The sequence below is a fragment of the Ochotona curzoniae genome, unplaced genomic scaffold, assembly GCF_017591425.1.
Source record: "Ochotona curzoniae isolate NIBS_2020 unplaced genomic scaffold, NIBS_Ocur_1.0 scaffold_4505, whole genome shotgun sequence".
Taxonomy (NCBI): Eukaryota; Metazoa; Chordata; class Mammalia; order Lagomorpha; family Ochotonidae; genus Ochotona; species Ochotona curzoniae.
In genome coordinates, this window is record NW_024467118.1 from 47647977 (window position 1) to 47673296 (window position 25320).

General features: G+C 47.6%; 1 protein-coding gene across 1 annotated transcript; it reads right to left on the reverse strand.

Annotated features, from left to right (window-relative positions):
* Positions 1-249: 249 nt before the first annotated feature.
* On the reverse strand, positions 250-25320 carry CENPU (centromere protein U). Its single transcript, XM_040965758.1, has 12 exons — positions 25238-25320; positions 23799-24113; positions 22090-22156; positions 20841-20952; positions 17253-17358; positions 15200-15260; positions 14528-14764; positions 10853-10919; positions 8621-8729; positions 2996-3074; positions 2401-2448; positions 250-320 (listed from the first exon to the last, which is right to left on the reverse strand). The coding sequence occupies exons 1-12, from the start codon at positions 25318-25320 to the stop codon at positions 255-257; spliced, it is 1350 nt and encodes a 449-aa protein (XP_040821692.1). The 3' UTR covers positions 250-254.

Sequence of the window (25320 nt, forward strand, 5' to 3'; positions counted from 1 at the left end):
TCTCGGGATGAGTTACTGCCCAGGCACCCAAATTCTGGTCTGTCCATTAATCTAGTTATAGGCTGCTGCTCGGGCCAGAGCTGAGAGATGTATTGGAAGGTTGAATGCTGAGGGGGTGTAACCTGCCTTCACTGAGCATCCAGACAAACAGGTAACCTGGTGTTTCCATGTGGCAAGCCAATAGGTATTACTCCTCCCAGCACCCCACCATACTGACATCCTTGTAGGTTAAGCCTTGAAACAGACATACTACCTTACCGAAGCACTTCATCCTGGACTTCAATCAACCGCTGCCTTTTCTTTTCGATATCAGAAATCACCTAAGTGATAGAATAATTTGTACATGTTTGAGTACTACCGTGTAGACTGTGTCAGATACTACACAGGAGGGCAACAACACAGACCCAAGCCTTAGCATCGTGAAGCTGTGGGGACACTGGGGCGAGCGGGCAGGCAGGCAGTATGGGTTACCACTATGGATATGTACTGAACAGAAAAGAAATGGGAACCCAGAAAAAAATGGGGGTAATGGGGCAAGGAGCTACTTCAGCATGATCTGGCAAGGAAGGTGAGGGCTAATCTTTATCAGATCCCGTTAGCTACACAGATGTGATGTTGGTGCACCAGATAAACACTGGAGTAGGGCAGAGTTGTGATCTATTTGACATTTTTAAACCATTTCAACATGATAAATTTTATCATTACATTGCTTGACATCCTTAATGCTCCAACTTGTAAACAATGTAAAAATTGCAATGAGATTAAAGGGAAAAAAAGACTTGTAATTCCTGGGAGGAGAATGTGTACTTTTTTTTTTATTATTACAAAGTCAGATATACAGAGAGGAAGATCTTCTGTCCAATGATTCACTCCCCAAGTGAGTGCAACGGCTGATGCTATGCTGATCCAAAGCCAGGATCCAGGAACCTCCTCCATGCCTCCCACACAGGTGCAGGGTCCCAAGGCTTTGGGCCGTCCTCGACTGCTTTCCCAGGCCACAAGCAGAACTGAATGGGAAGTGGAGCTGCCGGGATTAGAACTGGCACCCATATGGGATCCCGGGCGCGTTCAAGGTGAGGACTTTAGCTGCTAGGCCACACCACTGGGCCCAGAATGTGTGCTTTTCAAGTTTATTACTGTTGCAAATGTGGAGGAAGAGGGCTCCCTGCTCCTGGACTCAGCAGTTTAGTGCTGGGACCTCTGAGGTTCTGCAATGCAGAACAGTCAGAACAGGCCTGCTTCTCACAGACACAGCAGAATCAGGACTGTGACTCCCAGCCTAAGATCTTTCCCAGACTCTCCTTTTTCCTGAGAGAATGCTCTAAAAGTTACGTTTTTAAACAACTTCAAAAGCAATAAATATACATCATTCCACACTTAAATGATCATTGTAGACTTTCTTTTTTTTTTTAAGATTTATTTTTTTATTATTTTTTTATTGGAAAGGCGGATATACAGAGAGGAGAGACAGAGAGGAAGATCTTCCGTCCGATGATTCACTCCCCAAGTGAGCACAACGGGCCGATACTATGCCGATCCGAAGCCAGGAGCCTTTTCCGGGTCTCCCACGCGGGTGCAGGTTCCCAAAGCTTTGGGCCATCCTCGACTGCTTTCCCAGGCCACAGGCAGGGAGCTGGAAGGGAAGCGGGGCTGCCGGGATTAGAACCGGCGCCCGTATGGGATCCCGGGCATGCAAGGCGAGGACCTTTAACCACTTGCGCCACCGCGCCGGGCCCCATTGTAGACTTTCATATCCAGTTGTAGACCAACTATGGAATATGTTTTTTAAAAGACTTAATATTAGGGGCCAGTGCAATAGCTCAACTGTCTAATCCTCTGCCTCCAAGCATCGGCATCCCATGTGGGCACCAGTTCACGTCCCGGCTGCTCCACTTCCCGTGCAGCTCCCCATTTGTGGTCTGGGAAAGCAGTGGAGAATAGCTCAAAGCCTGCACTGTGTGAGAGGTCCAGAAGAGACTGGCTGTGCTCCAGCCATTGAGGCCATTTGGGGAGTGAACCAAGTAAAAGCCCAACTTAAATAGATAAATTCTGGGTTTTGTATGGTGGTATCAGCATCCCATATGGGAACTTGCAGTTCAGCTCTCTGCCAATAGCCTGGGAAAGCACAATGGAGGATGACCCAAGTGCTGAGGCCGCCGGGGTACCCAGGTGGAGAGCCAGGAGTTGTTCTTGGCTCTCGGCTTTGGACTAGTCCAACTCTGGCTGTTACAGACATTTGGAGAGTGAACCAGAGGGTGGAAGATGTGCCTTTCTCTCCCTAACGCTCAAGTAAAATCAAATCTAAAACTTCTTCCACAAACTGTGAAGTCTAAGTCCTAACTCTGTTATATTAGTTTTCTGTATGATTAATATATGACCCAAATCCCTGACGTCTTTTACCTTAGCATTCTTCCTTTTCAGATTCTTCCACATCTGGGCTTCTTTAAGCTACAAACGAAAAAATTCATGTGTACATGCCAGAATTGTTACTTTCACATAATTCACATCTAATTTAAAAGCAACATATAAAATAGGTAGTGCTAATTTTAAGGTTGGAGTTCATGATCAGAACCAGAAATCCACACAGAATAGAGTTCAGCTTAAAACAAGCTTTACTTGGAGCACTCTAGGGCAAGTTCACTGGTCCGGTATAGACAGTGGGCCAGGGAAGTCATGCCCAGGGGATGTGAAGGATTGTTTTTATTTGAGAGCTGTGGGGAGGGGGGGGAGACAAAGAATGTGCCTTCTAGAGTGTCATAGGCTCCCTTGGACCTTGGTGGGTCCATATGTCACTGCTGGCCGAGAAGGAGGCTGCCTTCTGGGACGACATCAGCCACCCTTCTCAGCCTCCTCCTAGGCCGGCCCTCACATACCCCAGCTGGGCCTCATGCTAATGACCGCTACCACAGTGCCCAAAAATGTGACCTTTTCTATAACAGTGTGCTGCCTCAGGAGAAGCTGGGAAATAAGCCCAGAAATTTGTCAGTGAACTTACCATTTTGATGAGTTCTTCTTTAATATTCAAATGAAATTTATTGATGGCTTCTTTACAGATTTTAGATTCTATTCTTTCTCTGCAGAGGAGTTAAAAAAATGAAACTAGATATGAAGGATTTTTGAAATGGGTGTTTCTTTGGTTTAGTGTAATTAACATACATGCACAATTTGGCATATACCATTTTATTATCTAAGATGGTAAGATATAGCACTTTCTCAGACTTAATACAGGAAGCATATCCTGAAAATGAAATATCCTGAAAAGAAAATGAACAGAAAGATTTTCCTCCAAGTGCTCTGAAATGGGGGAGTGGGGGTGGAAGAACCATGCGCATTGCCTGACAGTGGCTAAGTGCACACATGGTACCCGGTGATGCGGAAACACTTCCAGCCAATCCCAGTCTTCTATCATGTGATCTAACAACCAGCAGTCCCTATTCCCTCCTTTCCGGCCTGTTAGCTACTAGAAGGAAGTTCTATGTGTGGACTAACCTGTGCATCAGCAGCCATAAGTCACCTGTCCAGTCCTTCGGAAACTGGCAAGCTAACCTGCAGAAGCCAGTTCCCGCTCCTGTCATCCGGCAGGCAGCAGGTGGAGGCCGGCCTCTGCTGCTCCTGAGTCTGTGTCTTGTACAACAGAAATTTCCAAATTTCCAGAAGTCCAGCTTACCTACTCTTCTATAGACTGTGCCTTCAGTGTTGTTACCAAGTCACTGCTAAGCCCAAGGTCATCTCTTCTAAGAGTTTTTGCGGTTTTTAGATCCGGCCTTCAATTTGAGACAGTTTTTATGGGGTACTAGATTTCTATGTACATTTAGGTTTTACGTACGTGGATGCTCAGTTATGCCAGCACCACTTGCTGAAGACTGTTCTGCCTCTACTGAGTGGCCTCTGCTACCCTGTCAAAGATAAGCTGATTCTATTTCTGAGGAATGTCTGGGCTCTCTGTTCCGTTCCATGGAACTATTTGTCTTTTTTTTTTTTTTGGCCAATGCCACACTTTTTTATTATCACGCAGTTACAGTCAGTTTCGGCATCAGACAGTGTCAGTCTCCAACATCAGTCCTGTGGTGGCTGTTCTGGGTATTTTGCCTGTGTAACTACAGAACCAGCTTGTTGACATCTACAAAATAACTGGCTAGGATTTTGATTGGGTTTGATTTTTGATTGGGTTTTGATTGGGTTTTGATTGGGTTTGAATCTGGTAGCTCAAGCTAAAAAGAACTGACATCCTGTCCACAGGGAGTGCCCAGATGGTGACAGAGTATCTCTCAGTTTATCTAGTACTTCTTTGCTTTCATTCATCAGAGTTTAATATTATTCTTCATATTGATGTTGCAGATATTTCGTTAGATATATAGCTAGGTACTTCATTTTAGCTGCTGCTAATATAAATGACGTGTGTTTCATTTCATGTTCTCCCTTATTTGTTTCTGCTCTATAGAAAAGCGATGGACTTTGGTGTTAACCTGATATCCTGCAGCCTTGCTATGATTGTAATTAGCTCTACGATATTTTGGTCTATTCTTTCAGACATTTTATATAGACATTTTTACATAGACAGTCATGCCACCTTTCAGACATTTTCTGTAGACAGTTTCATTTCTTCCCTTCCAATCTGTCTACCTTTAATTTTCTTTTCTTATTGCATTAGCCAGGACTTCAGTACGATAATGCAAAGAAATGATGGGGGCTGCTATGGTGGCATAACAGACTAATCCTCCATCTGTGATGCCAGCATTCCACATGGGCAGTGGTTCATATCCCAGCTACTCCATTTCCAATTTAGTTCCCTGCTTATGACCTGGGAAAGTAGCAGAGGACGGTTCAAGTCCTTGGGACATACACCTTACATGGGAGACCCAGAACAAGCTCCAGGCTTCAGATTGGCCCAGCTCGTGCGGTGAGGCCATTTGGAGATTAACCCAGCGGACAGAGGCTTGCTGTCTCTGTGAAAGTTAAAGATTTATTTTACTTGACAGAGCAGTAGCCAGAGCTGACCTCATCTGAAGCCAGGAGCCTGGAGCTTCACCCTGGTCCTCCATGTGGGTGCAGGGGCTCTCTGCTGCTTTCCCAGGTCTTGAGCAGGGAGCTGGATCAGAAGTGGTGAAGACAAGACTCCAACCAGCACCCATATGGGATGCCAGTGTATTGTAGGTGGCAGCTTTACCTGTTATACTACAGAACTGGCCCCAAAAACATTTTAAAAGTAGGAGAAACTGCCCAGGCCTTCTGTGTGTGGTTCACGATAACAAATGGATTCTATACAGTCTACATATTATGCCAAGACACAGCTCTTTCAAATTTTAATGCCTTAAAAATCCGGCCACTTACAGATTTAGCTATAGAATATCCTATGAGTTTATAACACTCACATTTCATGTCCCTGCTTATACATACTGACAAACTGCTTACAGTGAGTCTGTTAGCAAAACAAAACACATCAGGGTTAATGGGAGTAGGGTATCAAAAATAGACCCACAAGAAGTTGTTTGGTTGATTTTGAAAGCATGAAGTGTTTCATGTGGCTGAGAATCTGGCTCACAAAAACTAAATGGATCAGTGATTTTGGTGACTGTTTAATGTGACAAAAACACAGGATTGTTTTGTACTTTTGAATCTATGAAAAATACAAGCAAAGTATACTTTATCCAACATGCTTTGGGTCAGAAGTGTTTTGTGCTTTGGATTTGTGGATGTAAATGTTTTGGATTTGCACATGTGTACTCAAACATAATCAGATTTCATCTGAACAGGACCCAAGTCACTTATATTTTTAATACAACACCTTAAAAACACAACTTGAAGGTAATTTTGCGTGATATTTTTTGTTGTGTGTTTTGACTAATCCATCACAAGATCAGGTGTGGAGGTGTGGAATTTTCCACTATGGCCTCATGTCAGTGCTCAGTTTCAGATCTGAGGACACTTTACACCTGGGTTTTCCACTTAGGGATGTTCAAGGCATCCGTCCCACTTCCTACTATGCTGACGGTGGCCATTTGGCCCTGACCCAATTTCTGGCTCCCTGCTACTCAGGCCCTTGGTAGCAGCAGTAGTAGCTCAAGCAACTGGCTCCTGCCCACCAGGTGGGAGATTCCTGGATTGCGGGCATTTGGGGAGCAAGATGGTCTGGGCTGTGTTAACAAAACAAGTTGTAACAGCAGACCAGCTCTATATATTACAAACTAGACAATGATAAGGCAGGCACAGCCCACAAGGACACAGCAGAGTTATTGCAAGGTGGGCTGGTCCTGTTTGATGTCAACTCTGCAGAACCAGAGAGGAAATACTGCAAAAACAGATAAAACTGTGAAATAACCCCCTACCCACTGGCCCCCAGGGGAGCAACAGAGAGGAAAAAGTGCTGGCTGGGAGCTGGGATGGCTGAAGAGCAGTTGAGATCCCAGAACCACACACAAACAGCACCTGCCCAGCACCTGACGGCTGCGGTGCTGAGCACCTCCATCCTCCAGACCCATCAAGCAGGCCCACAGGGAGGCTCACCTTCGGCGGCTGTCTCAGCTTTACCAGGGAGGGTGACCAGACCACAGGTCTCCTGAGACAACGTGGTATCTTGGGAGACAGGCAATTGAGGCTTGCTGCCCTTGGCCTGACCACCTCCGTCTCTGGCACCCCCGAGAACAGCTGGCCGCCAGGGAAGTGGGCTAAGCACAGACAGCCCTGCAGGAGGCACAGCAGTGTGAGGGGAAGCTGCCTGGGATCGCACTCCATCAGACCAATCCAGGAGGCGCATCAGTGATGTGAAATTACTCTAGTAATAATCTGAGCATAACATTCACGGCAAAAAAAAACCATGAATTTAAGACCTCCCCAAAAGAGCTAGGAGCCAAAGAGTGCAACAAAGGACAGATGTGAAATATGGCTGAACACATACATCCAAGGACATTAGCAAATGTTCTAACCTGTACATCAGGAAAAACAAAGGATAAGTGCTGAAACCTGTTAGGTCACTGGTTCAACACCAAGCCCGGTGATGCTGGCTGCAGCTGGCTCACCCGCAGCCAAGTGGACTGTTCAGTGCTCGGGAAAGCCCCTCAGCGGGCCATCCCAGACTGCTGGGACGATGCGCCAGGAGCCTCTCCCAGGATCCCTGCTGCACACCCTTGCCCACACCTCACCTGGACCCACGGGGCACTCCACACCTCCCCCCGCAAGCCAACCTGTCTGATGCCCAAATGGAATGATGCTCTTTCTTCAAAGCCCCTGGCCTCCCTCCTGGGAAAGATTCATCCTTCTAGAAGCCACTAGGAACATGTGCAATTCACGGAAGGGGGCCCAAAATGTCAGCATGAAGCATCTGAAAGGCACTGATTCCAACCACTGGAGATGACCGAGGGGGCTGGAGACTCGGATGGAGAAAAGATCTTCAAATGTGAAGGAAACAGCAGAAAGAACCAGAACCAGAAGTGGAGCCTAAAGATGCAGCTGCACTGCTGCCAGCTCCTGACCAAGGGTTACCAGGTGAGCAGCTGCTTCCTGTGGGCTGAATGGAGCAAGCAGCTTAAGATGGAACCTGTGTCTGCAGAGGATGCTGTACGCAGATCAAGCAGAAGATTCAGGACATCACACAGACACAGCCAGGAGGCTGGCAGGAACTTCAGAGGGTCTAGGAGAAGTTCTACTCTGGGTAAACCACTCTCAAACAGTGCCCCATACTACAGAGAAATCTTCCAGGAAAAGCAGAGTGGACCAATGTGGCCAGCTTCATTTTTGACCTATTTTAAGAACTCGTCACAGCCACCCAGCAACCAGCACACTGCGTAGTCAGCAACCTCAGGGTCAGACCAGAGAAACAAGTCTGACTCATCCAGCAGATGAGTGATAGTTGTTCAGCAAATACTTCACACCAAGTTACTTACAGTTCTTCGACCCAGTACTAGTACTACAGTATAGTATAAATGTAACTTTCAGATGCTCTGGGAAACCCAACACTAACCACTCACTTTATAGTGATTATTTGATTTACTACTATTGCCTGGAACCAAACCCTCATTGTCTTTGCATGTCTTTAGTTAGACTGTCCAGTCTGGCAAATGTTCGCAAAGGAAAGGTCATGATGCATATTAGCATCAGATAAGGTAGACCTGAAAACCAAAAAGTACTTTCTACCAATGGAGACAGTCACCACATGATGGTAAAATGTTTTAATTTATAAAGCGGAGCAATTTTAAGTATAATGTTCCTAATAAAATGGTCTCTAAAATATACACAGCACAAACAAGTCCCCCAAAAACCTGAGTAACTACTGGTTCCATATACACAATAATTAAACATGCTACCCAAATCCAGTAACTAGAATCTGCATAAAATCGTGTGCTAGACTGTAAAAGCCTCCCCATTCCAAAGTAGATATTGTTATATCATCACCTATGTTGATCTTTGATTATGGCCTAAAGATAGAAAAGTAAAGCTTCACATATTTGGACATACAAAAACTCTGCTAAATAACAGGGTTAAAGAAAAATTGCAATGGAAACAAAAAACGTTTTAAAATGTAACGAAAACACTACATTCCAAAAACCTGCAATATGCCAAAGTTGTACTTGAAAGGGAACTGATTAGATATTAGTAGCACACATACCAAAACATCAACACTTACTTATACTCCAGGATTGTTTTCTCAAACGCAGACAAAACAATATCCAACTCCATGATGTCACTGCTCTTTTTTCCTTCTAGACACCAAATATGCATGCTGTCAGAAATATCTAGAATCAGATCAAATTAAAATGCACATTTTTCATAATTTGGCTATAGAGACAGGGTTCTCAAAGCTTGAAAAAAAATATCCCCACTAAATGGCTAACGGCAGGTACAGTCGAAAAATCATGCAAAACGTCATTCTGACTGCATCCTGCCCCAGTGTCCACAAACCCTATCTGCATGGTCACTTGCTTCCTGCTGAGGCCGCCGAGAGCACCGCTGCCCTTTAATGACCTGGTGCCTTGCCTGAGCATGGCTGTCCAACAGCACGCATGAAAAAGGCCTTGCTGGCAGCGCTTAGTAAACTGCACTATCTCATAATTGGCACTTGCAGAATCCATGAAGAGTTCTCAGTGCATTGTTTTACAATGCCACATTAGTGTTCTGGAGTAGGAATCGGAAGACCTACATCTCTAGGCTGAGATTTCTAGCCTGGAGTGCTTAGGCAAGTCAACTTTTGAGAAGCCCAATTTTCTCAACACTGAAATGAAGAATCCAATCAAGATATCTGAACTGAAGAACTACAATACAGGCCCAGCACAATAGCCTCGTGGCTAAATCCTCGCCTTGCAAGCTCCGGGATCCCATATGGGCGCCAGTTCATATCCCAGTTGCCTCACTTCCCATCCAGCTCCCTGCATGTGGCCCGGGACTGCCCAAAGCCTTGGGATCCTGCACCCATGTGACCCAGAATAATCTCCTGGCTTTGGATTGGCTCAGCTCCGGCTGTTGCAGGCGCTTGGGAAGTGAACCAGCAGAAGGAAGATCTTTTTCTCTGTCTCTCCTCCTCTCTGTATATCTTCCTTTCCAATAATAAATAAATCTTTAAATCAAGAATTACAATGCACATTTGTATTTTTTTTTTCCTGTCAATTCATAAGGTTAGCATTAACCACTAGCAAAACATATTTTTTCCTAATTAGCTCCTTATATAATATTGCAAACCCAGGGACACACCTACAGTGTGTTCACTTCAGATCCCCCTGGATCCGAGTCCGGCTCACGGCTGTGGCAGGTTCATGGCAGCACACACCTTCTGCTCCTCTTGCTCATTTCCCATGTTAAAGTGCTGGTTGAAGTCCAGCTCCTCTGGTCCAGATCTGGTGACCCACCAATGCCCCTGGAGGGGCATAAGGCCCAGCAACTTGGGCCTCTGCCACCCACGTGGGAGATCAGGACAGAGTTCCTGGCTGCGGCCTTTAGCTGGGCCCAGCCCTGGATGCTGTGCCCATGTGGGGAGTGAACCAGCAGACAAAAGACCTCTGGCACCGCCTTCCCATCAATAACCCTGATTTGGCCACTATCTCCCTATCCAAGTCCCTGCTGACCCAAACTCAGGAACCAGGAATTCCAGAACAAAAATCTGTAAAAGTTGTTTTGTTTTAAATACAGTATCTAAAGATCTTACTAGTCTAAATAAAGCCTTCCTTAACCTCTCAGAAATAGATCTGAAATTATTTAAAAAATCACTATATCCAGCCTATCCAAAATTATTTAACATTTTTGGCATCAAAATCACTGGGTTATCGTATATGCGTGAGACCATTTATACATGCAATAGAAAGGTGAATAACCCTGGGACGCCGGGGAAGCCTAAGAAAGGAAGATTAACAAGGGAAGCACCCAGCACTGCCCCGACATGGTCCCGTGCGGGTCTCTGGATAAGCAGAAGTCCTTGACTTTATTCAAGTCAAAATCATTTCCATTATAGTCTTAGTGTTTGGTGTCTTATTTAAGAACCCTTCACTAATTCATTTACATATGCCTGTACTTTCTCTAAAATGTGTCTAATGGAACCTTCCACATTTAAATCTTTATGTCATTTAGAAGTGTTATATTTATTTGAAAATCAGAGAGAGAGAAAATTTCCATAGGCTGGTTCACTCTCCAGAGGGTGCCGCAGCTGGGGAAGGGCCAGGGTTGGTGTCCCAGGTCCCTGCCCGATTCCCCCTTCCTACCAGCATGCCCCACTCCTTGAGTCCCTGCCACACACACGAGGCCGGGCAGGAGTTCCTGATGCTTCAGTCTTGCGCAGTCATAGCTACTGTGAGCATCTGGGGAAAATGAATCAGCAGGAGGGCAATCTCTCTAAATAAGGAAAATAAACAAGTAAATCGCCATCCTGTACCTGCACTGCTGGTGTCCCTTCTTGGTTTCCTTCTTTTGCCTTGACACACATTCTTTCTCTGAGCTTTCTATAAAAATAAAGTAGCACATGTGTTCATTCAAGCAGTTTAGAGTAATGGAAAAACAAGGACAAACAGAAAATAAGCATTAAAACAAGCCTGAGCCATTTCAATAATTACATCAAAAGAAAATAAACCAACCAATCTAGTTAGAAGGCAGACACTTTCAAACCTGGATAAGGATATGCCTGAAGTCCTTTCTCAATTTAAAGACAAAAACAAGTTGAAAAAAAAAAAAAGTTAAAAAGGCTTCACTTTCAATCCAGTTCCCATATGTGCACAGGTTCTGATCCTGGTGGCCGCGCTTCCCATCCAGCCCCCTGCTTCTGGCCCTGGAAAGCAGTACAGGATGACCCAGGCCCTTGGGACCCTGCACCCATGTGGGAGACGTGGAAGAAGCTCCTGGCTCCTGGCTTTGGATTGGCTTAGCTTCGGCTGTTGCAGCCACTTGGGGAGTGAATCACTGGACAAAGAGCTTCCTCTCTGTCTCTCCTCTTCTCTGTATATCTGCCTTTCCAATAAAAGTAAATCTTTTAAAAAAAAAAAAGGGGGGGATGGCTTAGCATGCAGAATAAGCATAAGACAGTTCATCTGGCTAGATTAAGATCATACAATATTGACTTTTCAAGATTTCATGACACTAGGAACCATTCATCAGGAAATACAACCTAAATAAACACAATTTCAAGCAGCCTTACACGGAGCACAGTAGTGGTTACAAGAAGCTGGACAGAGGGAGTGCGCAGGGAAGTCATTAAAGGGTACAATGTTGGCCCAGTATAATTTATCCCCTATGGATGCTGGTTCAATTCTCCACTGTTCGTTTCTGATCCAGCTCCCTGCCAATGCATCTGGGAAAGCAGAGGAAGATGGTCCAAGGGCTTGTGCACCTGCAGCCACATGGGAGACCCAAAGGAAGCTCCTGGATCGGCTCAGCTCCAGCCATTGTGGTCATATTGTGGGTGAAAAATCTCACTGTCCTTCCCTAACTTCACCTTTCAAACAAATTTAAAAAAAAACAAAACAAAAAAAATCAACAAAAAAAACCAACCTATGTAATTGATATCAAGTAGACCAAAATAAACAAAAACCCTCCACAACAAAATAAGGCCACACATTGTAACTTCACTATCAAACTGATCTTAATCAACACATATGGACTACTATACCTAACAACTGCAAATTTCAAGGGCACACGGGCTTTTCACCAAGACAAACTCAATAAGATGCAGAAGAACATGCATACTATCCTTCCATTTGTAAAAAAGAGAAATGGGGCCTGGCGTGGTGGCACACCAGATACAACGACCGCCTACAACACTGGCATCCCACAGGGACACCAGTCCATGTCTCTGATGCTTCACTTCCAATCCAGTTCCCTGCTAATGCTCTAGGAAAAGCAGAAGATGGTCCAAGTATAGGGTGCCCTACACCCATTCCAGGAGACCTGTATAAAACTTGCATCTCTAAGTTTCAGCATGTCCAGCTGGAGAGTGAACCAACAGATACAAGATCTCTAACTTTGACTTTCAAACAAAAAGTAACATTCATATTTACTTATAAATAAACATGTGAAAGGAAACTCTGGAAGAATACATTAGAAACCAATTGCCACCCAGCTGTTGCTGCATTGTACCTAGGCAGGTGTTAACACTTCTGCAAGAAAAGCAGCCAATAGCTGGAGGGCATTCTGGGCCTGGTCAATATCACATTTGTGCTAACCATACCAGTGTGCCAGCATAGCTGCTTAATCTTTTTTTGGTTATTTCTTAAAGTGACCAGCCATGCCACTGCACTTGCAGGTGAACAAGGGGTCTGAGACTTGGCAGTTTGAAAGAGGGAAACCAGAGGACCAGTGCACCCACCCATATGAGAGACCTGAGCCAGGCTACTTGGCACCAGCCACTGCCCACTGACACACAAAAGTTAGGGCTTGGGGCCCTGCACGGCAGGGCTAGCCCATAGTAAGTTTTGGGGTAGGGGGTATACCACTTTAGGCTGGGCCATGACACTAATCAGCACACAAGAGAGCCAAGTCTGGGGGCAGATTCTATGGGGGATTTGTGGGCTCACTACTGTAGGACTGTAGGACCCTCTGCTTTGCTCAAGGACTGGGACTGGGGACTGGCTGAGCTAGGCATGACCATGGAACTGACTGACACCCAGCATAAGGTGTCAGGGGTAGGGGGGCAGCATGTGGACCGGGCAGGGCTGGGCAAAGCCACACCACACTGACATGTGCAGGAGCCAGGATAAAGTACAGGCCATCCCGGGCTAGGCTGTCACACCTACCAGTTTCACATGAGAACAGGTATGGGGGCAGGCTGGGCAAGTCTTGGCTGCAGCACTTATCAGTGAGAGATGAGACTCAGGAGGGTCAGGCCAGGCCAGGCTGCAGATTCCAATGGCAAGGAGCAAGACAGGGCAGAGTTGGGGGTAGGTCATGCCAGAGTGGGTTGGAGCAACCACCAGCACGTGCAGGTGTTAGAACTGTGCCTCCTTGATTGCTGATGACTGTGCAGTGCAACACGCCCAAGCAAGGACAAGAGAGCCCCTCATTTGGGTTTGCAGAGGACAGCGAGTGTCATCTCAGGAGATGGAACAAAGAACGGGTTGGACAACTCTCCTCGCTGAGCCTCGGCTGCAAGTGTCTGAGCGAGTGGGAGCACTGGGGTCGACTGTCAGCCAATGGGCCTTGGAAAGATTTTCTCAACCATACAGCAACAAGATCTCAGAATTATCAAGGTGACTCAAGCAATACCCTCAGGTGTTCAGTGTCCTGCCCCACACCAGGGATCCTATGATGACATCAAGGGAACATCCCCCCATCTCTGGGTACTGATATAGTTTGTCAACTGGGAGCGGCCCCCTCCCCTTCCATCCATCCACACCCACCCCCTGATCCAGGAGAAAATGAAAGAAAAGGAAAATTGGGAGCATTTGTCCCACCCTCCTTTCCCCACACCTCGACCTTCCCCACCAGTGGGCCTCATGGGTATGCAGCCTTGTCAACTACGTAAACAACATCAGAAGTAAAATCATTAAACAAAAGAAACTGCCTACGTGTGCATTTAGGGAGAAGGTGGAAAGTGGAAGACAGAGGAGCGGGAGATGATACTATAACATGTTGTCAAATATGAGATGAATTACTTATTCAAATTGTTAACCAACCAAATAAACTGACATATGTCAAGAATCTTAGATTCTGACCCAGAAATTGTACCAGAACTATTTTTTCTAAGGGTATACACACGATTTAGCTACAAAGAGAGTTTCATTAAAGCATTTTTCCACTAATAAGAGATTCATTGCATTATGGCACAACCATGCACAGAACGGCATGCACCATAAGCGTGGCACTGTTGAGGTACCTCATGGCAAGCAGGCGCCCACGCAGGGCAAGAATGTCCAAAGGGCTGAGGAGTACAGCTGCAAACATGGGGGCTATCCTTGGGTTATGGAAACACAGGCAAACATCATCCTCTCTGGATTTTCCAACACATTTTTATAGTAAGAAAAACACAAAATTTATCTTTTAAAATAACCGACAGAAACAAACAAGCCTTGTTAAAAAAATTCCATCTAGTCTTTTCTTTGCCCGCAGTGGCAGCTCTTACCTGCGGCCTCGATGTGGCCAGGGGGTCTCTCTCAGCCGACGCCTGGCCACGCAGGTCTCCTCGCCTCTCAGGCAGGGCTGACTTGGCTGGTGTCCCTGGGGTCCCCGAAGGCATCCCAGTTGGAGAAGCTTCATACTGCCGCACACTTATTTTCTCTGGCTGTGAAACTTTTCTTCTCATCTCACTTGTTTCACAGCTTTCGGAATCGTCGCTGAGCGGTTTACGTTTTCTTGCCGGCTGTGTGAAGAAAGCGGCACCACTGCCTAGGGGAACACAGATGCTCGCCACTCTGACTGCAAGGGCACAAAACTGGGCGCTCACATTTCCCCTCTGGAAGTTTCAAAACTGAACATAACAGGAGATGGCAACGTGACCAGTGGCCAGAACAAGAAAACCACAAAGAGCCCCAGACCAACATTCCCAACCGCCGCCTCTGCCGCTGAGTCGCGACCTGAGCACATCACAGGCTGCTCTGGAAACCAGCACACACACCCGAAAAACAGGAGCAACACTTCAGACGAAAAAGATTTCACTTTTATGATTAAGAGATCTTCCGCAACTAAATACTTTCCCTTTAAAAAAAAAAAAATGTTGCCACAGAACATTTTCTTCTGTCTGCATCCGACAGAAACAGGAAATGCCTCCCAAAGTTAGATGATGATGTGCACATACCTTTTTGGCGCTGATTTGTACGGATTCATCTTCACTTGCTTTATTTTCAGAAGTGTTCACACTGTGGCAAAGAATAAGCCATCAGTACCGTGCAAACATTCACACAGCAGCTCTGCCGTTTGCTCACCCAACCCAAAATACTGCTCGACTAATTGCAGCCCGGGCAGGCCTGTCACCTTCCTGGACATGTTGGCCAACTGCCCCATCCAGCCACGTCCGGTGAGCACCTCGCAGGCAAGCAGCAGTTCAAGGCACATTTTGGTCACATCTGAGAACCACGTCTGTCTTTTAGTTATCGGTCTCAGATATGCGGGCTAAGAGCCAGTCCACTAGACCCGGCTTTGGTAGTGGAAGAGGGAATATTTTCCTTTGTCCTTTGAAAAAAATAATCCTAACCTCAGATGGGAGACAATGCTTCTTTCATCTTCTCATTCAATGCAATCAACATTTAACATGAACCTCAAAATGCATGCACTCAAAAATGAGGCATGAGGGGCCTGGCGGTGTGGCCTAGCAGGGCCTTGAACACGCCAGGATCCCATATGGGTGCCGGTTCTAATCCCGGCATCCCCGCTTCCCTTCCAGCTCCCAGTCTGTGGCCTGGGAAAGCAGTCGAGGATGGCCCAAAGCCTTGGGACCCTGCACCCATGTGGGAGACCCGGAAGAAGTTTCTGGATCCTGGCTTCAGATCGGCATTGCACCGGCCATTGCGCTCACTTGGGGAGTGAATCATTGGACAGAAGATCTTCCTCTCTGTCTCTCCTCCTCTCTGTACATCTGCCTTTCCAATAAATAAATAAATCTTTAAAAAACAAAACAAAACCAAAACAAGGCATGAGGCAGACATCTGGGCCAGTGATGAAGATACTAAGTCCGCATTCGAGGGCCTGAGCTCGACACTGGTTTTTCACTTCAGCTTGCCGCTGCAGCACATTGCTCAGAGCAGCGGTGACGGCTCAGACAACCGACCTCTGGCCTGGCCACATTCAGTCGTCTCAAGTGAGAGGGTAGTTTGTCAAACACTTGGCTTTTACTATTGGTTTTCAAAACCATCTCACAAAAACCGGAGTTCCCAGAGGAGTACAGAACTTCCATAATTCAGATAACCCCAAAGTGACTTCCTCATTCAGTTTTCTGCCTAAGTGAAACAGCTGTGTTTAAAATGCAGTTCTGGACCCAGCACGGTAGCCTAGTGGCTAAAGTCCTCGCCTTGCACACCCAGGATCCCATATGGGCGCCAGTTCATATCCCAACTGCTCCACTTCCCATCCAGCTCCCTGCTTGTGGTCTGGGAAAGCAGTCGAGGGCGGCCCAAAGCCTTGGGACACTGAACCCATGTGGGAGACCCAGAAGCTCCTGGCTCAGTTCCAGCCATTGCAACCACTTGGGGAGCGAGCCAGAAGACGGAAAGTCTATCTCCCCTTCTCTGTAAATCTGACTTTCCAATAATAAACAAACAAATCTTTAAAAAAAAGTGGTTCTGACTCCTTCAAAATACATTCAATACTGGAATTGATCTATTACCTAGTAAGGTCTCTAAGTGTTTGCTCTAATCATTTATAATTAATCCTAAAGTTATTAAGTTCTGCCTTATATTAACCTCTTCTAAAGTTGTCTCTGACCCATATCGTCACAGAAATTCAGAGAATTCAACCTGACGCTCCTCAGAGACAAGATGCCTGAAGCACGCTTCGTGTCTGCTTGGCGACCAGCCTGTGTCCTCGGGCGCGGGGAGGATTCTCCCAGCAGCACCTGGAGCTCGGTGCTCACAGCCTTCCCTGCTCTCACCGGTTACGCTCCAAAGCCCGACCCCTTCCGCAGGCATGGCTTCTAGGATTCCGCAAGTGTCAGTTACGTTACTTATGAAAATCAATAATTATTTAACACAACGCCAAGTATGGAGAAATTTGTTTTGAACGTCCAAGTTCTCTCGAGGAAGCACCCACCAAGTTGGCTCAAAGTAAAATTCCCAAGTCTGAGCATTACCAGCTTCCGACTGAAAGAGCTTCGCACACCCCACAGCGGGGCCGAGCCCCGGCTCCCACGGACGTACCTGCCTCGCGCCTTCTCTCCCGGAGGGGTTGAACGGACGGATGAGCCACAGTGTCGCGAGAGTTCCTCCTCGTCAGCATAGATGGCGGTGCTGTGGAGAGGAGGGTCTAGGCGAGACCCAAGCACACAGTCTCAGCGGTCCGTGAGCAGTGTTCCTGCCGCAGAGCAACCTGCTTAAACGGCTAACAAAGCCAGCATCAACCCGACAGGGCACCCATTCCCGCCTCTTACCACTCCTCCACGACACAGCACACATCAACAACCAATGTCAGTTATCCATCTTTGCTGCAGGACTTATATGTTAATAGAAATACCTTATTGTGTTAAAGCAACATAAATAGGAAGTCTAACCTTTTCTCCCCTCACCCATGGACTGTCTCCTTGGGAAATCCTGACTGGTGAATTCTACTGCTTTAGTGTAGTGTCATTGGCAGGACTGTTTCCTCCCAAAGTGTCTTACCCACAGAGGGCTCTCAGTATTGGTGAATGAATGGCTCTTCGGTCAAACAGGCCAGTCCTTCCTCCCTTCCTATTTTATTCTGGATTGGCTGGAGCCTTTGGGTAGCATAAAAAGTTGACTTGAGGGTCCTGCGCTGTAGCCTAGTGATTAAAGTCCTTACCTTGCATGCAATGTGATCCCATATGCATGCCAGCTCTAATCCTGCCCACTTCCTATCCAGCTCCCTGCTTGTGGCCTGGGAAGGCAATTAATGCCGGCCCAAAGTCTTGGGACCCTGCACCTGCATGGAAGATCAGGAAGAAGCTCCTGGCTCCTGGCTTAGGATCGGCTCAGTTTTGGCCATTGTGGCCGCTTGGAGAGTAAATTAACAGACAGAAGATCTTCCTCTCTGTCTCTCCTCCTCTCTGTATATCTGACTTTCCAATAAAAATAAAATAAATCTTTAAAAAAAAAAAAGTTAACTTGAATGCGGAAGATGGCAAAAGAACAACTGGTCTTGGGCCTGGCGCAGTGGCGCAAGTGGTTAAGGTCCTCGCCTTGCACGCCCGGGATCCCATATGGGCGCCGGTTCTAATCCCCGCAGCCCCGCTTCCCTTCCAGCTCCCTGCCTGTGGCCTGGGAAAGCAGTCCAGGACGGCCCAAAGCTTTGGGACCCTGCACCCGCGTGGGAGACCCGGAAGAGGCTCCTGGCTTCAGATCGGCATAGCATCGGCCCGTTGCGCTCACTTGGGGAGTGAATCATCGGACGGAAGATCTTCCTCTCTGTCTCTCCTCTCTGTATATCCGCCTTTCCAATAAAAATAGAATAAATCTTAAAAAAAAAAAAAAAAAAGAACAACTGGCCTTGCCGCATCGACAGGAGCCACCTGGAGGAGGGGGTGCTCCTGCCCGCCCAGGAGAGTACAGGGATCGTGGGGTGCTGGGTCGGCGTCCGGTTACAGTGGAGGCCTTGGTAGGGCAGTGAGGGGACCAGCAGGGACAGAGCTGAACTGCTGCACGAGTTAAGGACGTGCTGGAGAGAACAGCACTGCTACTTCTTCAGGCTCGGGTTTTAGCAGGACAGGGCAAATGTGAGCAGAATGTTTCAGATCCACTGCTGCTTAAATGATCAGCTACTGATTGCACAGGTCAGTAATCTACTTTTTATTGCTCTCCATAAGGCAAAGGATTTCGTTTGTGAAGAGAAGAAAAAATCCAACAAATCCCTAATCACCAAATATAACCAGTCATTCTAGCTGGATTCTTACATCTTACTAAAACTCAATTTAAAAATAGTGTGGTTAGCGCTTCAGAGAAGACGTACTACTGACCAGTAAGGCTGTTGAGAACATACTTAGTAACGATTAAACAGTTAGGAAATGCATATCAAAATCACAATGAGTTACTATGTCATCTCTCTTAGCATAACAACAAAACAAGTAGAGGGGAGGGTGTGGAAGCCAGACACCTGTGCATCGCTGCCGGGAATGTAAACTGCTGCACGGCGCTTACTCAAACACGCCAACACAGACCGTGCAATGCAGCCCTTGCACTGCTGGGCATGAACCCAGGAGCAGGCAAAGCAGGCCCGGGGCGACGGCTGTGCGCCTGCGTTAGCTACAGCATTACTAGCAACAGTCAAAGGGCGGGAGCAAGCTACACATTCACCAACAGATGAATGGATAAATGTGACATATCTACATCATGCACATGTATAATGGAATATTATTCTGCTTTAAAAAGAAATCCTTTTTAAAGGAGGGATGAACCTTGAAGACATTAAATAAATCCCCAAGTGGCGGACATTACAGGACTCCTCCAACAGGAGGCGCTTCGGGAGTCCATTCCTACGGGAAATACAAGAGTGGTTGGTTGCCAAGGGCTGAGGCACAAGGAGAACAGGGCATGTCCAATGGGCACAGAGCCTCAGCTAGCAAGATGGGTAAGTTCTAGAAACGAACTGTGAGGATAGTTGTACAAAAATGTGAACGCCACAAAACTGCACTTAAAATATTTAAAATAACAAACGTTATAGCTTTCCATATACACAAAACCACTGCTTCATACTATTTAAGAATCAAAACATTAAGCTAATAAGTTGAGATGTAAAGAAATTAGAACCTTGCTGCAGACATATAAAGTGTTAGTTGCTTTATAACACAGTCCTTCAAAAAAAACCTAAAAATACCGAAGTACTCAGCAAGTCCATGCAGAGATAGTATGTGCCGACGGCAGCTGAGAGCACGCGCCCACCCAAACACCTGCACGGAGTTCTCCAGCACAGCTCCAAAGTGGGCAGAGCCAAGACTTACACCACCATAGGAACGGGTGACAACGTAGTACGCCCACCCAATGGAATCCTGAGTAGTAAGAACGTTTAGAAATGAGCAAATGCATGCTGCAATATGAACGAACATATGTGAAAACAGCAAGCTAAGTGTCAAGTCAATCACACATTGACCGAGAACTGTTCAGAACATGCAAATCCACAGAAACCAGGTGGGACTGCCAGGAGTCCAAAGGCAGGGGAACAGGGAGCGAGTGCAACTACCTGCAGGGCTGTGAGGGTAAGAAATGTGTTCTAGAATCAGGTGGTGGTGGCAATTACACAACTTTTGCATACACTACTAACCAATGAATTATATACTGCAAAAGAACGAATTTTGGGGCCCGGCATGGTAGTCTAGTGGCTAAAGTCCTCGCCTTGCACATGCCAGGATCCCATGTGGGAACCAGTTCATATTCCGGCAGCCCCACTTCCCATCCAGCTCTCTGCTATGGCCTGGGAAAACAGCAGAGGATGGTCTAAAGTATTGGGACCCTCCATGTGAACTGAAGACCCAGAAGCAGCTCCTGGCTTCAGATGGACTCAGTTCCAGCCACCGTGGCCACTTGGGAAGTGAATCAGCACATGGAACATCTTTCTCCCCTCTCTTTCACTCTGTAAACCTGACTTTCCAATAAAAATAAAATTAAATCTTAGAAAACAAAAAAGGCAATGATCATAACTAACTGGAATTATCAAGTACTCCCCAGAACAGTGTCTGTAGACAAGTGATTTTGACATTTGGAGATACATCTCTTTTTATTACATGTAGCCTAAATGCTGTTGCTTTAAAGTACTTTTGGACAAAGACACAAAATACTAACCGAAAGTCTCATAAGGCTCTGCGTCCTTCTTACCCTCACTGGCACTGCTGGAAATTTCAGAATCATCAGGAAAATCAAACACGTCAGGAGGCCCGTGCTTCCGACCGGCTTTCTAAAAGTGAATGGAATCAAGTCATTGCCCTGCTTCTGACCCACGACAGAACCCAGCTGTCATCTTCAGCAGGGACACACCTGCCGCGGCTGCTGCCTGGAGAAGCCATCCACACTGCGCCGTCCCCGGACACATGGTCCCGACTGAGGAAGGCAGGGGAGACAAGTCCTTTCTGCAAAGGACCAGAGCAGAAACCCTGCAGCCTTCCACTAGCTTCCACCAACATCTCACATGGGCCACTGCACCGCGAAGGCAGCAAAACCTGTGCTGAGTTCCACCGTGACTCCACTCCAAGACACAGAGAGATGCATCTCACATGGCCACGACGTACTCTTTCTAGTTGGTTTAAACTATTTTTAAAAATCCTCATTTCACAGAATTGTAAGGTGACTAGGCGGTAGGTTGGATTACCCATAGCAATGTTAGATGCCTAGACCAGACAAAGCGACGGGGCGTCTCCCCAGAACCTGCTCATCCACCTCCTGTTCCCTGTGTGAGAGCAGAGAGGGGTGAGGACTCCCGACTGAAGCAGAGACCAGGCGCACAGCTCAGCCTGCGGGACCTGCTGCAAGGGCTGCTGTGGCGCAGGGCCACGTGCCTCAGAGGACGCCCGAAGCCCAAAGGAGAACACAGCCACGCTCAGCTGCCAGGCGCCCTGCACTGTATGCGTGAGCCACTGGGAGCTAGTTTGGAAATAGCCAGCAAGAGTGTTAAATGCACCTGCCATTGCAAACGCGCATCCTCAGACTCTCCTAAAGAAATACACAAATATGCTGTGGACTACACGGATTATCATCAAATCACACGCCATCGCTGGCGGCATGGTAAAACGGTGTGAGAAATGGCAAAACGCAGAAAGCTGGACAATTTTTATACAACGGTAATTACGTAAGCGAAAATCAAAGCAACCCAGGCTCAGAACAAAAGAGCCGTTTCTAAAATGCTAAAAAGGTTCATTTTCTTCAAGATAGTGGAAAAAGTGGGAGGAAAAGGAATAAGCCTTTTTTTTTTTAACTACACTAAAACACAGAGCTTAAATCAAATGACTTACAGAAAACTCTGAGGTCTTCACCAAAGCTTTTTTGTATTGTCAATGTGGGAAAAAAAATCACATTAAAATATAAAAAGGTAACTTACTTCTCTCACAGAATATGTTCTTCCTGAAGTGTTCCTTGAACACACCGCTCTAAGAAAGAAGTTAGGAAATATTTAAAATCAGGCAAAATACCATAACTTGGATGCTTTCCAAGTCTTGTCTTCCCCAATTATACTCATTAGTCAGACAAATGGTGCACACACAGCTCTGCTGAGGTTGGAAAACAGAACCCAAGTCCCACAAGCATACTTCAGAAATCAGACTACATCACCAATACATGCAAAATATCCTCTTTCTCCCTCAAGGACATGAAAGCCCCCTAAGCCTGCTGCTCTGCCGGCGGCCGGAGGTGATGGACTTGGTACACTGACGCTGATCAGGGACCTAACACCATGCCACCTGCACCTGTTCACCCAGCTGGACTCCACAAGGCGGAGCGAGGGGACAGGTGTATGTGAGCCCAAGGCCACCGGCAGCTAGGCAGACAGCAGCCTCCAGGAAAGGCCCTGGCAGTTCCCATCCAGAGCCTGCCCTTCCTTCGCCCATCGGTGGAGATCTCCACGCACCCCTAAGTCCACCAGCCTGGCTTTCCTAGCACAGTTGTGGCAACTTTCTAATCTCCAGTCAAGGCCCAAATTTTCATCAGCTGTACAAGGTTGTTCAGGGGCTTCCACCGCAGCCATTTTGTAAAATGGGAAATCCAGACGAACAAAACATTGCCCCAGAGATGTCATTTTCATGAACTTGTGTTTCATGGGCACAAGTGCCAGCTAACTGGGTGCAAAACATCATTATGTGAATCACAGCTTTTAAAGAAAAAATTGAAAAGCAGCGATTTCTTAAGTTTCCAGGCTACAGCTGATCCTGAAAACCTAACGAAGACAGCAGAAGCAGTATTTGCGTAACGGCAACTTTATCATTCTGGGACTCAGAAACACCTTGTCAGTGACGCCAAGATGAAAAATCTAGATGAGCCTATTTGGACAAAGCAAAATCAGAAACAACGGAACTGCTCCCAGACCCACAACATCAGAGGCCTCCAACCAGCAACCCGATTTACACCCTTTGCAGGAAGACACAAGCCAGGTGTGGAAGCAACTTAATTGGCTACAGCCCATCCAATCAGCGTAATGGTAACAGATCAACTCGGCAACTGCTCACAGCGTGTTCAGTTAACTGCCAAGAGCCTTCCCCAACCATCTCAGTCCAAACGCGCTGAGCGGGCAACAGCAAGGCTCACACAGCCAAGTAACGCAGTACTAACTAGAAAGCGGATCAGCACACGCCCACACCTAAACCATTTTCAGCCGTCTCTCGCGTGGGCTTAAACAAAAAGCCAAATGTCCTTTCAGCCTTCAAGCTGGAGGCTTCCCAACGGGTGGGAGTCTTCGTGATAACCACAAGTACAGTTTCCCTTCCGCGGGTACTGCTGCAATTCGAGGGGACCACTCAACAGATTTCGGGGGCCTCACGCCCCAAGGCGTCAGCGGGGAGCCTCCGAGGCAGTTCCAGCCTGGGCGCGGATGCCCTGGCGATCAACACTCGGTGCATTGGCCGGCTAACCCGCGCACAACTTCAAAGCCGCCAGCCCCAACCTGGGGCGCGTGTGGGGGCTGCACCTCCGGGTCCGGGGCGTGCGCCCAGCAAACCGAGAGAGGACAGCCCCGGTTCGCAGACGCCGAGCCGCGCGGAAGAGAGCCACCCCGCCACCTACACGGCGAAACCTCCACCGAGACCCCTGTACACTCACCCCGCACGGCCGCGGACCCGCCGCCGCTCCGGCGGGGCCATCTCGCCACTCCCGGACCGCGGCGCGCACCGAAGCTCCCGCCGAGCCCCGCGCAGCTCCGGCCGCGCGCACCGAAGCTCCCGCCGAGCCCCGCGCAGCTCCGGCCGCGCGCACCGAAGCTCCCGCCGAGCCCCGCGCAGCTCCGGCCGGCCAATCCGAGGCGTCTCGCCTCCCTCGGCCTCCGCCCCCGGCCCGAGGTTCCCGCCGGGCGCAAGCGCGAGGGAAAACCTGGTCTGGACTTTTCTAGGCTTTCCTTCTTGCGGGGTGGGCGGGCACCTGGCGGAAAGGGGGCCGATCCAAGCCCTTGGTGGGATCTGCACCTGCAGGGGCTGCTGCGCGCCGGGCTCAGGTGTAACTCGCTGCGGAATTACACTTCAGAAGCAGCTGAGTGAGCCCAGCCCAGCGCGCTCCATCCGTGCCGGTATCTCTATTTGTAAACGGGGAGGGTTCCTTCTGGAACTGATGGTCTCTTATTCTGGATTGGAATGCAGGAGAATAAAGTTGCATAGAAATAAAAAGAAATTGAAGACATAGAACTATAGATTTCTAAGTATAAATTCAAAATGATGAATATAGATTTCTAATTACAAATATAAGTTCCAAATGATGTCTGGGCCATAAATTGACTGTACTTAATGCCACATGACTCTACAATTAAAAAAAAAAAAAGTTGCCTACTGCCATGTGGCAAAGCTGTCAAGAGAGAGGGAGACAGAGAGCAATCTGCCATGCCCTGCTTCACTCCCCAAATGTCTGCAAAAGGCGAGCGCTGGCTGGGCCAGGCCGAAGTCAGGAGCCCAGAGCGCCTACCCAGCCTCAAGGTGGATCAAAAGTGGAACAGCTCCCATGGACACAATACGAGCAACCAGCGCTCATATTGGATCCAGGTATTGCAGGCAGTGGCTTAACACACTGTGCCCGTCCCCCCAGCTTCCTTCTCAAGTGCCCCCTGCAAGGCGGCAGCGATTGTTGCAGTGCTGTCCCTGCCAGCCATATGGGAAACTCGGATTCCTGGCTGTAGCATCTTCGCTGTTGTGGGCATTTGGGAGTGAAGCAGCGACAGAGAGGCCTGTCCTCTCTCTCTCGCTGCCTTTCAAGTTAATTGTTAAAATGCTAAATTTTGTGTTGTTAATATTTTCACCACAAAATGCGACATGTGACATGTATTAAAAAGCAGAGAGGGGAACACACAGTCTTGTCTGGAACGAATGCCGCTTAACCAGCCCTGAGCCCTCACAGACAACTAGGGGTCCTTGTGCATGACCCCTCTTCCCGTGAACTACTCACTCCGGGGAGGAAAGCCGCTCAAGCCTGTGCTTCTTGGCCATAGCACATCCCTATTTAACATACTGATTGTTATGTTTCTGAGCTTCATCCAAGTGACTTTTGTAGGAACCCACCACTGCTCTTCTGTGCTCTGGGAAAACTGATAAGCCAGCCCCTCCAGAGCTTTGCCTGTTTCCCCGTACAGGTGCCAGTTCAT